At 38.3% G+C, this 13,863-nt stretch overlaps 1 protein-coding gene across 1 annotated transcript in view; it reads left to right on the top strand.

The window, feature by feature from the left end:
• Nucleotides 1–8,074, top strand: part of atp6v1h (ATPase H+ transporting V1 subunit H) — a 28,025-nt gene extending 19,951 nt beyond the window's left edge. Inside the window, exon 14 of the mRNA XM_067606257.1 lies at nucleotides 7,669–8,074. Within this exon, the coding sequence (XP_067462358.1) occupies nucleotides 7,669–7,738 (70 nt within the window). The 3' untranslated portion in view covers nucleotides 7,739–8,074. The remainder of the gene's footprint in view (nucleotides 1–7,668) is intronic.
• Nucleotides 8,075–13,863: the final 5,789 nt, after the last annotated feature.

The raw sequence follows: 13,863 nt of genomic DNA on the forward strand, positions 1-13,863 counted from the left end.
TTGCTTGGTAACACTAAAAATCCACAAGCAACAAGTGAAAATGTATTTGTTTTGCTGCCACTATCTAAAACACACTGAGCTCCCTGAGCAACTGTGGATGGAGGTATTGTGTTCGATATCAGTGTGTAGTACTGTTTTCTCATCTAAGTGATCTTAATGTTCAGTGTAAACTCTGTGTTCACTGAAGTGTTGCTAGAACTGTATTTATTCGCCGCTGCACAAAGGCTTTGCTGTCTTGTTTCATTAACTGAGAAGAAAGAAACAGATTCTAAATATCAGGTGTAGAAAGTAAGATGTATTTTTTCCCCACTCACGTGAATATTGCAACCTCTAATGTAAGCAGGAAGGGAAATTAGCACCAGCTACCAACCAAATGCTGGTAAAATATGAAAGTGGCTGGTAGATTTCAGACATAAAATAATAATTTACTATTAAGGGGAAGGTGAATTTGAACATTTATCTTTCAGTGGCTGGTAGATATTCACATTTTAAGAAGTTCATTTCCCACCCTGAATGTAAGATGTATCTTTTTTTAATCTATAACATCTTCCAGGCTGCAAAATTAGAACCGCATTGCAGACACAGAGGGGGCAGATGTTGGGTTAATTGCATGATTTGTAAGTTGAGAAGTTTGCTTATAAGCCAGAGATATCTTTGTGGTTTAAATACACTTTTAAGGGGAAAAAAACTCGTTTTGGCCATATATTGAATCCCAGAAACTGGATCTTGTGATGTTTTATTTTTTTGTTGTACATGAAAACAGAAGAAGGGGAATGGAGTTATAGAAAGATGGTGATAAATTGAAATGGATGAAAAAGATATGAAGTACTAGTAGAAAGTATGCAGATAATGCTTGTAAGACAAACCTGCTGCAGGGCTGCATACAGATGTCTTATCACAAAAATGAAAAGCAGTGTTTGGACTTGCACATGAGTTGTAGTCTGAGTTGAAAACTGATGCAAAATTCAGCACACGTCGTTATACTAAGGACAAAGTTGATTTGATTTGATATAGAAATTGATGCTTTATTACTCACACCTGCTTTTTCAGCTAAGTGGAAGCAGCAGCATTTTATTTAAAAGCCCGGCACACAAATCTCATCTGAAGACATTCATCTGTTCTAGTATTTTCTTTTAACTTGTGCTCACTATACAGAGATGCTTTAAAGTTTGTGAACTCTGTAGAATTTTCTCTATTTCAGCATAAACATGACCTAAAACGTGATCAAATTCTCACACAAGTCCTAAAACTAGACTAGAATAGTGAACTCAGTAGAGTGCAGATGTCCACCAGGCGTGTCTGGAGGCATGTATAGTCTCAGTTTTCTTTAAGATGCATAAAATGGTATTATAACTGAGCGTCCTGGGTTTGCCTAACTGTATAAACTTAAGGAAACAATAAACAGGACAATAAGTCCAAACTTCTCAATTTAAACATTGTTATTTATTTAGAACATTTTGTTGTAACACACCACACAAAATAAACCCCCTCCCTACCTCCCTCTACCCTCCCAAACAAAGAAGACTTGAATCTCACTCAATTGTCCCTCTCAGCTCCCTTACAGTCAAGATGGCGATGAAGCTAACGAAGGAGTCAGCAGTCAATGGTGCTATAAAACATATTATAAAATAGGTTTTTCAACAATTGTGAATCACTACAATCACGAGAGGTCCTTGAGCATACAGTCATAAATGTGCATAAAAAAATATAAAGCTGATAGGTTCAGTAGTATGTAAGATTAGCTGCAGACAGATACACACACACACACACACACACACACACACACACACACACACACACACACACACACACACACACACACACGATCAAACACATGATCTCCTTCCGGGCTTACACCTGGCAGATAATAAAGGGAACACAATTAAACAAATAAGACAAAACATCAAATTTATTCATTTGTTTATTGAGGAAAATTATCCAATCTTACATATTTGTGTGAGGCAAAAATTTGTGAACCCTTGTTTTCAGTTACTGGTATGACCCCCTTTTTGCATCAATAACTTCAATTAAACATTTCCGGTAACTGTTTATCGTCCCTGCATATGGACATTCCTTGGAGGCCACTGCAAGAGAGGCCTATAGTTTCCTAGACGTTACCCTGGTGTCCTATGTCACCTCCTAGACTATTACACGCCTCGCTCTTGGTGTGGGCTCTTTGTTGGTTGACCCATTTGTACACAATCTGCCTGACTGTCGACCAGTGGAGTCCAAACTCTAGAACTTTAGAAATGATTTTGTAACCCTTTCCAGTCTGGTGAACATCACAGCTCTTCTTCTGACGTCCTCAGAAATCTCCTTTCACGTTCAAGCCGTGACACACTCCACAAATCTGTGTTGTGAAGCTCAGACTTTGACAGACTCACACCTGATTATCATCCCATTGATTCAAACACCCAACTCTAATTTCCCCTTCAAATGAATTGATAATCCTAGAGGTTCACATACTTTTGCCACACACAAATATGTAACATTGGATCATTTTCCTTAATAAATTAATGAACAAGTGTAAGGTTTTTGTCTCATTTGTTTAATTGATGTCTCTTCATCTAGTTTTAGTGACTTGCATGAAAATCTGATCACATTTTAGATCATATTTATACAGAAATAGAGTAAACTTACAAGCACCAACGTATGTCTTTACTCACCCACGCCTTCCCCCTGGTGACAACATCACACTGTCCTTCCGCCACACTGAAGCAACACAATGATTGATTTGTTTTTGTGCTGAAAGAATATAAAGGGTTAGAAAGAGACAACAATGGTAAAACGTTTTTTGTTACCTATCCATCCATTGTGTGTTCAGAGCCGGCTGCTTTTCCACTAGTTCAATTTGTTTATCTCAACAGGACCTATTATGTGTGGGCATTTATGTCTCAAGGTTGTTTCATCACATTGGATTATTTGTGGCCTATATTCATCACTTTCATGAAAACAGAAATGCGTGAATGCTGCTGTAGAATGAGGGGGAAAAACTGAGGTGAGGTCTTATTCGCCTGCATAATACTTTCAGAGCGCCTCGCCACACCCGCCGTCACCTTGAGTGGGTTGCCTTGCTGTTTTTATTTCCATGAGAAGATCTTCTCCTCCGTTACTTATAAAGGCCCCTGCTGTCATGACAACAGCACAGATGAATGTTTGAAGTGAGAAACTATTGTTATTCATCTCCGTGCCCTTTAGTCTGCTTTGAAAAGTCTTTAAAGGACGACTTCATCTGTGTTTTTTTTGCTGGGTTGTTCAAATGCCCACTCAGCCCTGACAGCCCCCCCCCCCCCCCTTCCTGATACAATATGAGAGATGTCACATAGTCTGAGTATGTGAGATGTTTATAAATGCTCTGGATGGAGTGGAGGGACAGATAGCTGGTGAGTGCTGGGAGGAGAGTGCCGGAAGCACCGGATTCTGCTTTGATCCGGAGCCATTCACTGGCGGGGGAGAGTTTATTTTTTAAACTTTGAGGAGCAGCTACAGTGAGTGCTCCGTCTGTGTGTGTCTGTTAGCACGTTTAGCAGAGCAGCCGCAACAGTGAGTGTTCAGTCCGTCTCCGTGGCTACTAGCTAGGTGGGTGAGGAGGTTTATATCGGTTTATATGTAGCAACGTCTTCATGCAGAAACCTACATCAGGTCATGTGGGTAAAGGTTTTTAGAAGGGCTTGGGAAAACGGTATTTTGATGCTGAAACATACGTACTTTGACCAAAATTTTAATTTTCGGATTTGAATACATATGGAGCATTACTGGGAAGCGACAGAATGATGAAAACCTCAAATAAAAAACGGACGTGCCCTTTAAAATGTCTTGTGAAAGAATGTAATTTTTTTCCTTTCAGCTCCTTATTGAGGGTTTGCTGTTAAGCCTGACTGACTGTCATTCTGTCCTTGTGCTGTACTGGCCTCCACGTCAGGTGTCTATACTGAAGCACAGCTCTTTCTACAGTTGACATTTCATGATATATTATTAGATTGAATTTCATACGCTAGTCTGTTTATTAGTGCCAGTAAAATACTCCAATATCTGTTCAAGATCAATGTGTGCTCCTTTTTAAAAAGCCAGAGGGAGGGAGCAAAATAAATTGCAAGAGCGGGAAATTGACCTTGGTGAGAATTTCAAGGGACCAAATACTCTGAAATTCATATTCCTCTCTCCAGCTCTCGTCTTACTGAAATTTTCACTGAATGTAAAGTGCGGCTGATTTCCAGTGAAAAGATGATTTTCATTCTTACATTATAGTTGATACAGCTTCTCAAAAATGTGCAAAAATGCTCTACTAGTTTTACAAACCTACAATGGAATAAATGCATTAATCCAATAAATCACTATATCTAATCTCATTTGACACATGTTGCATATCTCTATTTTTACATCCCAAATTTGACTCTTTTTTTAAGGTCTTTTTACATAGAGTGCATCAGGAATAAATGGCACAAGAATTTGCTAAATAAATTGTTGCATCTCAGTGTTATTAAATTTACACCTGGCAGACAGGAGCCTAGAAAAATGAATTAAAGTTAATTAGAAACACAGTGTTTTGGTCATAAATCTTCATCAGGCAGAAAATCCATAATGTGAAACAACAAATCTTTAAAGGAACCAAATCTCAAACACCTCAGACAATAACTACATCAATAAATTATGAAACATCTTTAAAATGAGGCAATTGTGTATGTATATAAAAATCCATAGAAAACAAATGAAACTAGAAAAAAGTAATAGATTTTCCCCCCATAAACAATTAGATGTGCAATGCAAACAGTGATTTTTATCAACCAAAAAAGTAAATAGGAGAGGCAGATCAGATGATAACTGGTCCAAATCTCATATCCAAACTGGGAATATCTTCATAACCTTGAAGAAAAACAAATCATACATCATGTCATCAGACATACAGTATGTTGCCATGTAGCACAATGCAACACTACTTGTTGTGATTGGCTGAACTTGACTTACTGCTGGCAAAAACAGGAGAAAATCAAATTTAAAGCAAATAAAATAAATGCTACATTCCAGCACAGTGAAATTTAAATTGTGTGTTTTATTACATTTAGTGATATGTCTTTAAATGACGTGTGGATTAATCACCCAAAAAAGTCACACACTCAGGCCTTTAAATATGTGTTTTCATCTGCAATGATGATGCTAAATAACATAATAATAGAATAACATTGTAATTCAAAAGCACTTTGCTTTGCTTTTAAATGATTGTATATTTCCTTATCCAGCCGGTATATTGCTGCGTTTAACCTCTAGGACACATTTTACTGTCTAGGTATTAATTAATACAGCAGCTGCAGATGCGTACATCAGAAAGCGCCCTGGCACCCGAACACTGACTTCGTAACTCTGGCTCATCCTTCCAATTATTGCCATCTGCCTTTATTATCTCCCTGGCAGTCCTCTTAATCAACATACAGCTGCTAATTGCAGACCAGCTAAAGATTATCTCTGACAACTACAGGGAAGTGTGGACATTTTAGATTTTTCTTTTCCCCCCTGTTAAAAGCTGAAATGTTGTATGACACCATGAGAAAGTGCTTGTAGGAAAGAGAGGATGGGTTATGTGAAGATCAGAGGCTTAAAACCTGTTGATAGAGTTGAATTGATCCAGAGCAGGTGTGAGGAGTCATGTTCCTTGAAGGGATTTCAGTCTAAAATGTCTTTAATTAACTGTATGTTTATCTGTGAATTCCTCAGGTATAGCCATTGGTACAAACAGAGTTTTGGAAAATACTTGAGTGTTCATCAAGTTGGGGTCGGCAGTTAACAATGAGATAAAACATTAAAATGCTGGCTTGGGGTTGACCAGAGATGAGGCATGTTTTTAGTTATTTTAAGTTGTAGAGACAAAAATGGAAAACATGCAGAAAAGTACTTCCATGAATCAGAAAGGTTGTTTTGCTGCTTTCTATAATGGTGGGTTGTCAGTTGTGTTTCCTATTAACCTGTTTGACTCCTGCATATTGTGTCATAATAACTCACTACTGTGATTCATTCTTGTGTGTTTCCATGTAATTCCATGTTCATGTAATTAAAGGAGAATGACAGCATGTTGGAAATGGAGGCAGGAACAGGGTTTTATAAGGAGATCCTAACAGTGTTGTTGCTCGGCTGAAAAATACAGACATATCATGTTTATCAGTACTTGGTTGTTCAGAGTCTCAGAGTTTGGAGACCATAATTTCCGTAGTCAGAAGTATTTGCCAGCCCTCTCCATCTTAGGTTTCTGAGAGGTATTTGATATTTCTGGTAGCAGCAAGGTGAGTGTCATGATAACATATCTGAAAATGTTACTGTCAAGAAGATACCTAAAGGGGAAGTGTGACCTTTCGAAATACTGGTATTATGTTTCAGCATCATAAAGACCACATGATGTAATGGTCTGAATAAACTCATTTTCTGAAAATGAGAAGTGCTTAATCTGATATTAAAGGATACTGAAGGCTCTAATTCCACCCCAACCATCAACTGGATGGGAATTGAAATACGAAAAAAAAAAAAAGGAATAGTTTAACATTTTGGGGAACAGGCAAATTCACTTTCTTGCTGAGAGTTAGATGAGGAGATCGATACCACTCTCATGTGTTTATGAATTATGAAACTACAGCTAGCAACGTGTGAGCTTAGTTTAGCACAAAGACTGGAAACAGGTGGAAATGGCTAGCTTGGTTCTGTCCAAAGGTAACAAAATACACCTCCCAGCACTTCTAAAGCTCACTAATTAACAAGATATATCATCTGCACCTTTAATATGGAGCTGGGGCATGGAGTAAATAAGCTTAGCTTAGCATAAAGACTGGAAAACAGCAAGGCTGGCTCAGTCCAAATGCAAAAACTTTCTAAAGCTAAAGCAGTAATTAAGACATTATACCTTATTTGTGAAATCTGTACAAAAACAGAAATGTAGAAATGAGATGCCATGGGTTTACGTGTGGTTATGACTTCCTGGAGTCTAGTTGTCCCCCACCAGGAATCATAACAACGCTAGCTGTTTCCCCTTGTTTCTAGCATTTATGAAAGGCAAAGCTAACCAGTTGCTGCTGTATTTCCCAAAATGTCTAACTATTGTTTTAAAAGCAGTAAGTGGGTTTCTGTTGAGGGTTTAACCTCTTCCCTCGATGCTGTTTTGGAGTAAAAATTAAAATTACATACCCAAATTGAAATGTCTGTAGCTCCCGAACCACAGTGACTATATGCATAAATAAAGTCTTGCTAGAAAAGAAACCTTCCAAGTTTCTTATGAAAGTGTAAGAAACACTTCAGGTGATAGCAGAAGGTCTTTGAAGTCAGTAAAAATTGAAAAATGTTGTCCACCTTTCTTTTTTTTTTTTTCAATCTAAATATTTGCCTGTGGCTTTGTCTATAAAGGCTGAGGGAAGTATGAGGCCGTAATCAAAATACCAATAAATACCTTCCTCACATTTGAAGAAGACAGCACACAGTATGAATATTCTACATTATATCTATTCTTACTCTTTTTTTTTTCATGAAAAGGTCCAGGCTGAGTTCCAAAAAGAACATTTGGAGACTCCATATTTTTGTAAACAAGAGGTCTTCCTGATTACGGCAAAACCAACAAGAAAGGGAGAGAAGACACCGGTGTCCTAGCAGAGTTAAAGAGGTTAATGTGTAATCTGTTGCTCTTTCCTCTCACAGGGAGTACCTGGGAAGACAACTCCAGTCCACCGATCAGCAGCAAGCTCCAGCTGTGGCGGCTCGAAGCTGAACTGTTCCTGTGCATGTGTGTTTGTGTATCACTGTGTGGATGAGCGTGTACTGTACGGACATTGGTCGTTGCCATTTTAATAATCAGCTGTTTATTTCTGTGTAACTACTTGAAAATCAAACGGTGTGGTTTCTCTTCCGTCTGCACCCCAAATTATTATTGATGTGAACTTGATTGACTGTCGTGCTATGTGTCGTGCTCTCTCAGCTTAAGTGATGTGTGGTGATTGAAATCGCACTTTATGTCCGTGATAATGTACAAAATTCCAATTTATTTAAGTCTTACCTGTTAAACATTGTATGTATCCCAATAAAGATGCTTATCTATGGTGTTCCATGTTGTGTGTCTGCGTTTTCTGTCCACAATTGCTGAGGTTACGAACGCTGAATAACAAAGAGATACACAGAGATTACCTCATTGAGATTATTGAATTTTCTTATCACACCATATTTGATTGGCTCTGAAGTAGTGAAGGCGGCAGATGGCAAGATGGAGGCTGAAACAAGATTTTTTTTTTTCACGCTTACAAATAAGTGTTTTGTTGACATGTTTAGACTCCTCTGCCTTCAGGCTGTAGTAGACCTTGGAAGAAAAAAAAAAAGGTCTATCCTTCAAACTCTCCCTGTTGTGGGGAGTCAAAAATACTATCAGTGCTCTGTTGTGAAGTAAAAACTGGAGGCGATACAAAAGTTCTTATACATGATGTTTATTAGCAGCTATTAAAGGTTTTGATTGCTGTCAAAGAAACATACAAAGCTTCCTGTTGTTCATTTGAGATTATTTACTGCTGAAGAAATTAAATACAAGTTGTATCTTATAGGAAATTATGTCTCATGTACAACCACTGCAGAGCTCTGTTCTCGAAGTGTTGCACAGAAAGGCCAAAACCTTCATTCTTTGAAACTATATTCATGGCTTCTTCCAACAATCTCTCCCCCAAAAATTACCATAACCCATTTGTTGCGGACAAGAGGTTCTTACAAGGAAACAATTTTGTTTGTTGACTATCTTAGTAACTCAGGTTTCAAATGCTGATGTGAGATATGGGATCCACAGTCTGGTCTGTTCCTATCAGAATTTAAATGGAATCTGAGATGTTTAACTTCTTTTAATCTTACCGTGACCATGCATATGCTTTACCGTATATACAAATGTAGGGGCTGGGGGGAGGGGTGCTGGAGACAGCTGTTCGAATACATTTTGACTTCTATAATAAGAGGTGTTGATAAGGAACTGAATTTGCATCTGAGTTGTGAAAAGAACTAAGACACAACACCTAAGGCCGTTTTTTTGTTGTTGTTTGTTTGTTTTGGTTTGGTTTTCATTTTTCTTTTTAATGAATCCCTGAAGAACAATACAGCCCTATCATTTTCAACACATTTGTTTGGAAGACCATGAGTTTAATTACTCTTATGTTTTGTTTTCTCAAAACACTCAATATATTGACTTTGTTTGATATTATACAGATACTATAAGGATTACTTACAGATAAAAAAAAAACAAATGTTAAATTTGTTTTGCAACATAAAGCAGTCTTGCACCTTGTAATGTAAGAAAAATTAACTCATAACCACTGTAGTTTTACAAAATCTGATGCTATTAACATTGTGAGTGGAAAAGTTGTGTAGGATTTGTTTAACTTAACTTATAGGGGAACTGCACAGATTTTACACATCAATGTCTGTTTTTCAGGTTTTGGGTAGTACTACTGCATACTGTATGTGAAACAAAGTTTTTTGTGGCTCCAGTTGCACAAAGTCTGATAACAAGTGATGTGACTTGCGACGGTTGAGGCTGAAGACCACAAATTTGAAAATGAAAAGAATCTCGGGGGTGTGGCGTTAGAAAGAAGTGAGGTCACCAGAACTTCTGTAGCCTGCTCCTCAACTCTGCTTGAGGTGAGCATCTCGAGTCGAGTGAAATGAGTTGGTCAAGTCACTACCAACACAGGGTTAATATCTCTCTCTTTAGCAGTTAAATGCTTCTCTAAGTTCACCAGCTAGTTGCTAACTTTGTCTGTGCAACATTTTGTGCTGGGCAGGTAGTGTACAGTGGCTTTAACAGCTGCTGATGTCCTAAGATGAATACAATGAGAGCCCTGAGAGTGAACCAAAACAGTGAAGTTTCGCCTGAAAACCAAAACAATGAGTTAAAAGAAGCTACAACTCTCCGTAGATGAAAGAGGCTGCATAGTTGGGTGATTATTGTCTGTGGGTTTGTCGCTACAAGCAACTCCTTTCACATAACACATAGTGCAAGTTTTCAGATAAATTTAAAGGAGAACCTCACCCGAATCTCCGTCAGTACTGTCAGCAGTTTCATGACATTGTGGGTTTCATTTTTCTAAATCTCAATAAGTACAGTTAGTCATAAAAAAGTAACACTCTTTTCCTCTTTGTTCTTAACAACATTAATACTAAATAGGCATTAAGTATTTAGAGCAGCCACTGTCTGCTGGACACAGATGCAGAAAGAAGGCCAGACTGGCAGCAGCATGCCCATGGGTAATCTGCTTCCAGATGCCTTCAGTGCTGAAATTTAACTCCACAAGGAGAATAAACAGAAATCACACTATCCTGCTCATTCAGACTGAAAATGTCCAAACAGAACTAAACTATTAAGTCCATCTGCAACAGACACCTTGAAATTCTTTTTAATGAGTTCTCAACCTTGGTAGATAAGAGCACCCATTCAATGTAACACCTACAGTCCTTTGACAATGAGCATGTCCTTCGTTAGCAAACATTCAAATCAGGTTTCTGTCTTTGCAAAGTCTGATGCAGTCATCCCTCGTGCTTTGACGTCTAAAAAGGTCTGGAGAGCTGGGATCTACACAGAGTCAATATTTATGTAGAGGCTCACTGCCTCTGGCTGCAGTTGCCTGGACCCGCTATGCTCTCCGAGCGCTATTTACAGTTGCTGGCACTCCTGCACCAACTGAGTGAACTCTGGACCCTGAAACAGATGGTTTTTCTTCCCCTACTGCCTTTTTTATTATGCTACCCACATTTGTTGTTCAGGGTCAAGGCAGAGGGTGAAACCAAATGTTTGTGTGCACACTCGGTCTCTGAGGTCTGGTTAACGGATGAGACTCTCCTGAGGCAGTGACTGTCTTCTGTCTTGTTTCAACTTTTCAATTCAGCTCTGTTCCTCCTCTCAGTGTTTCTTACTGAATATTCACTTAATTTAACACGTGAAGAGCAAAAGATGCAAGTTTCTGGTTCATGCTTCCAAATTGTTTGTGTTTGACATCTTCTTTGCCCAGCCTGGCAGACTGTTATATCAACTCACTGAGAGAAGAGTATTGAAGGTTTGCTTCATCGATCAAATCCCTTTGCTCTTGTAACCATGGGTCAGAGACTGTCCGTTCCCATAGTGACAATCAAAACAAGACTGCGCTGACAGCCACATGGTGAGAAGCTCTTTTTTTTCCCTGCATCTCAGGAGAAGCACAAATATCAGGGTGTTCATGTCTTGCACTCAAGCCTGACAATAATGCTCTTATGTGTTACATTAAACGGTGGATAACTGTTATCTCATGCTGTGAAATCAACTGTGTGTTATGGGAAGTGGAATTACCCAATTTCCAAGGCTTTCAGAGCTCGACTCCATATCGCTCATGACAGAGTGCAGATGTACAGAAACCATTTTCCTGCTGGGCTGTGTGCAGAGTTTCAGGCTGTACCGATTCATCCCTGTAAATAACAATTTCTTCTTGAGTGACCTGCCTGTTTAAATACAATCATTAAAATCTCTGAAGTGTCACTGGGTCATTTAAAAGTGATTTTGGACACTCCCTCAAACCCACTAGGTTGGATACCACTGAGGCAGTCGTCCATAAATTTAATGCAACTCCTGAGTATCTGACTTTAAAGCTGCTCTAATCCCTTTTTATATGAACAATGGATCAAATGACTATGTGTAAAAGTGATTAACACACAAAGATCCATCACCCAAATGTGTCTCTCAGCTCATCGGAGCATTTTGGCTTCTTTCAGCTCTTTGCTTTGATTTAAAGGCCAGTATCTTTACTGTTTTGGTTCACTCTCAGTGCTCTCATCAACTTTGTCTGCTGTTTTCAGCTAAAGATCTCAGATATTTACATTGTATGCTATCTGCCCTGCACCAAATGGCATACAAGAGCCAGATATTTCCTTCAGGAGTTGGAGGAGACCAAAAAAGAGCTAGAGGGAGTGAATATTGGACTTAAACGAGTCCAATTTAATTCTAGTCTGCTTAATGGGTAAACAGATTATAGTTTGTTAACATATTAGCCATATCAACTTCACAAGGCCATAATATGTCAAAGGGTGTGATTTTTAAATCAAGGTGCTCAGGTAACAAAAGATCAAATGTGAAAAAACAACTTGACAATACTATTGAACATAAGTGGCCAAAAATAAATTATTGAAGCTTTAACTAATAAATTGCATAGTTATGGTACATTTGTGCCCTTATCCAGTGACTTCTTCAATAAAAGACTGTAGTTCAGAATCAGGTTTATTGCCAAGTTGGTTTGCACATACAAGAAATTTGCCTTGGTGTTCATGTGCACAACAATCAAAATTTGCAAGGCAAGAGAAAGTACAAATACCACAAGTCAAGTAATCATAAATAATATAGAATAGAAATTTGTAATAGAAATATGTTCTAAACTGAAAAGTGCTGTTAAAGTTTAAAACGAGGAGAATGAAATGTTCGTATATTGATTGGGAATGTGCAAAGAGTGCAAAGAGTTCAGAGACTAACTGAGTGATATTACCATAGCAAGCATCAGTTGATATATGCAAACACATGTACAGGATGCTCCTAATGTACCTGTTGTTCCATTATTATAGAAGAGAGGCCTACACACAAAAAACAAGCAGAAGCTCTTCAGATGCAGATGCAAAAGAGATCAAAATATTTCATATACAAAAGTGCCTGAAAAACGATGTGAAATAAAAGTAATTGCTTCAGCCACAGGACCATTATTGTAATTCTAGGGGAGATACTAGAGATTTAAATAATCTATTAAACAATTATGGACAATCAGGAGAAAAGTGGTAAGAAGTGCTTTGCATGAACTCACTAACAATTTGGTGTGGTCAAGAAGTGCACTAATATCACACATTGCTATAGCTTTTCCAAATGTTCTCAACAATGTAAGGCATACCCGTCGAAGTATTTTCGACACAATTCCAGTGCCTGATGTGCCAGTGCAGCTGAATCCTCAGAAGGGACAATACAGCACATGCCGCTCACATTTTCATAAACCAAGTCATTTTCATTCAGAGAAAACCAGGCGGACCAGAAGTGACCACACCATCTGGATGTCTGTATATGAAGGTGATGAAGGTGTGAGGCAGAACAGCATCTGCATACAAAACTGCTGTCACACATGAAACCTACAATCACGTAAGCTGTTGTTCATTTATTGGTCTCCTGTGTGGAAACATTGATGGTTGGGTAGATCAGGCAATAACTGCACGAGAAATGGCATCTGATGCACAAAACTAAATAATACAGGATATTTGTTTCCTGTGATTGGCTCATTAGTTTACCTCATACTTCATACTAAGTTGTCAAGCTATGCCATGAACATTGAACCCTTTTGGATACCTTACCTGGGTGAATGATGCTACTTCTTTTTGTTATTTCTAGAGCCTTGGCAGATTTTTTTCAAAATCTTCCTTGTTTACTAGAACCAATGAATTGCCACAATGTACTACGAAGGAATTCAATTCTGGCTCCTGATTTAGTAACATGACATGACACACTGCAGCTATATCTTATTTTAAAGCACACAGGAAAAAGTGACTACTAAGTGGTACAGTCAAGATGATTTGCAAACTATCTGTGCCTCAAAATTTGGCAATTTTCTTTAAAGAGCAGCATAACACCAGCTGAAAATCTTGTTTTTGCCGACCTCTGCTGAGAACAGATAGCTAACAGTTGCCTATTTACACTTCCAATAGTCAGGGTAACATTAGCATTTATTTGAAGTCATGTTTCTGGACACCTGATTAAGTCCAATATTCCACCGACACCCAAAAGTGATATCTCACTCTTCTGCTGTTAAATGCTCATGTAAGTTCACCAGCTAGTTGCCACCAACTTTGTCTGTGCAACATTTGGTGCTGAAA

The sequence above is a fragment of the Thunnus thynnus genome, chromosome 12, assembly GCF_963924715.1.
Source record: "Thunnus thynnus chromosome 12, fThuThy2.1, whole genome shotgun sequence".
Classification (NCBI taxonomy): domain Eukaryota; kingdom Metazoa; phylum Chordata; class Actinopteri; order Scombriformes; family Scombridae; genus Thunnus; species Thunnus thynnus.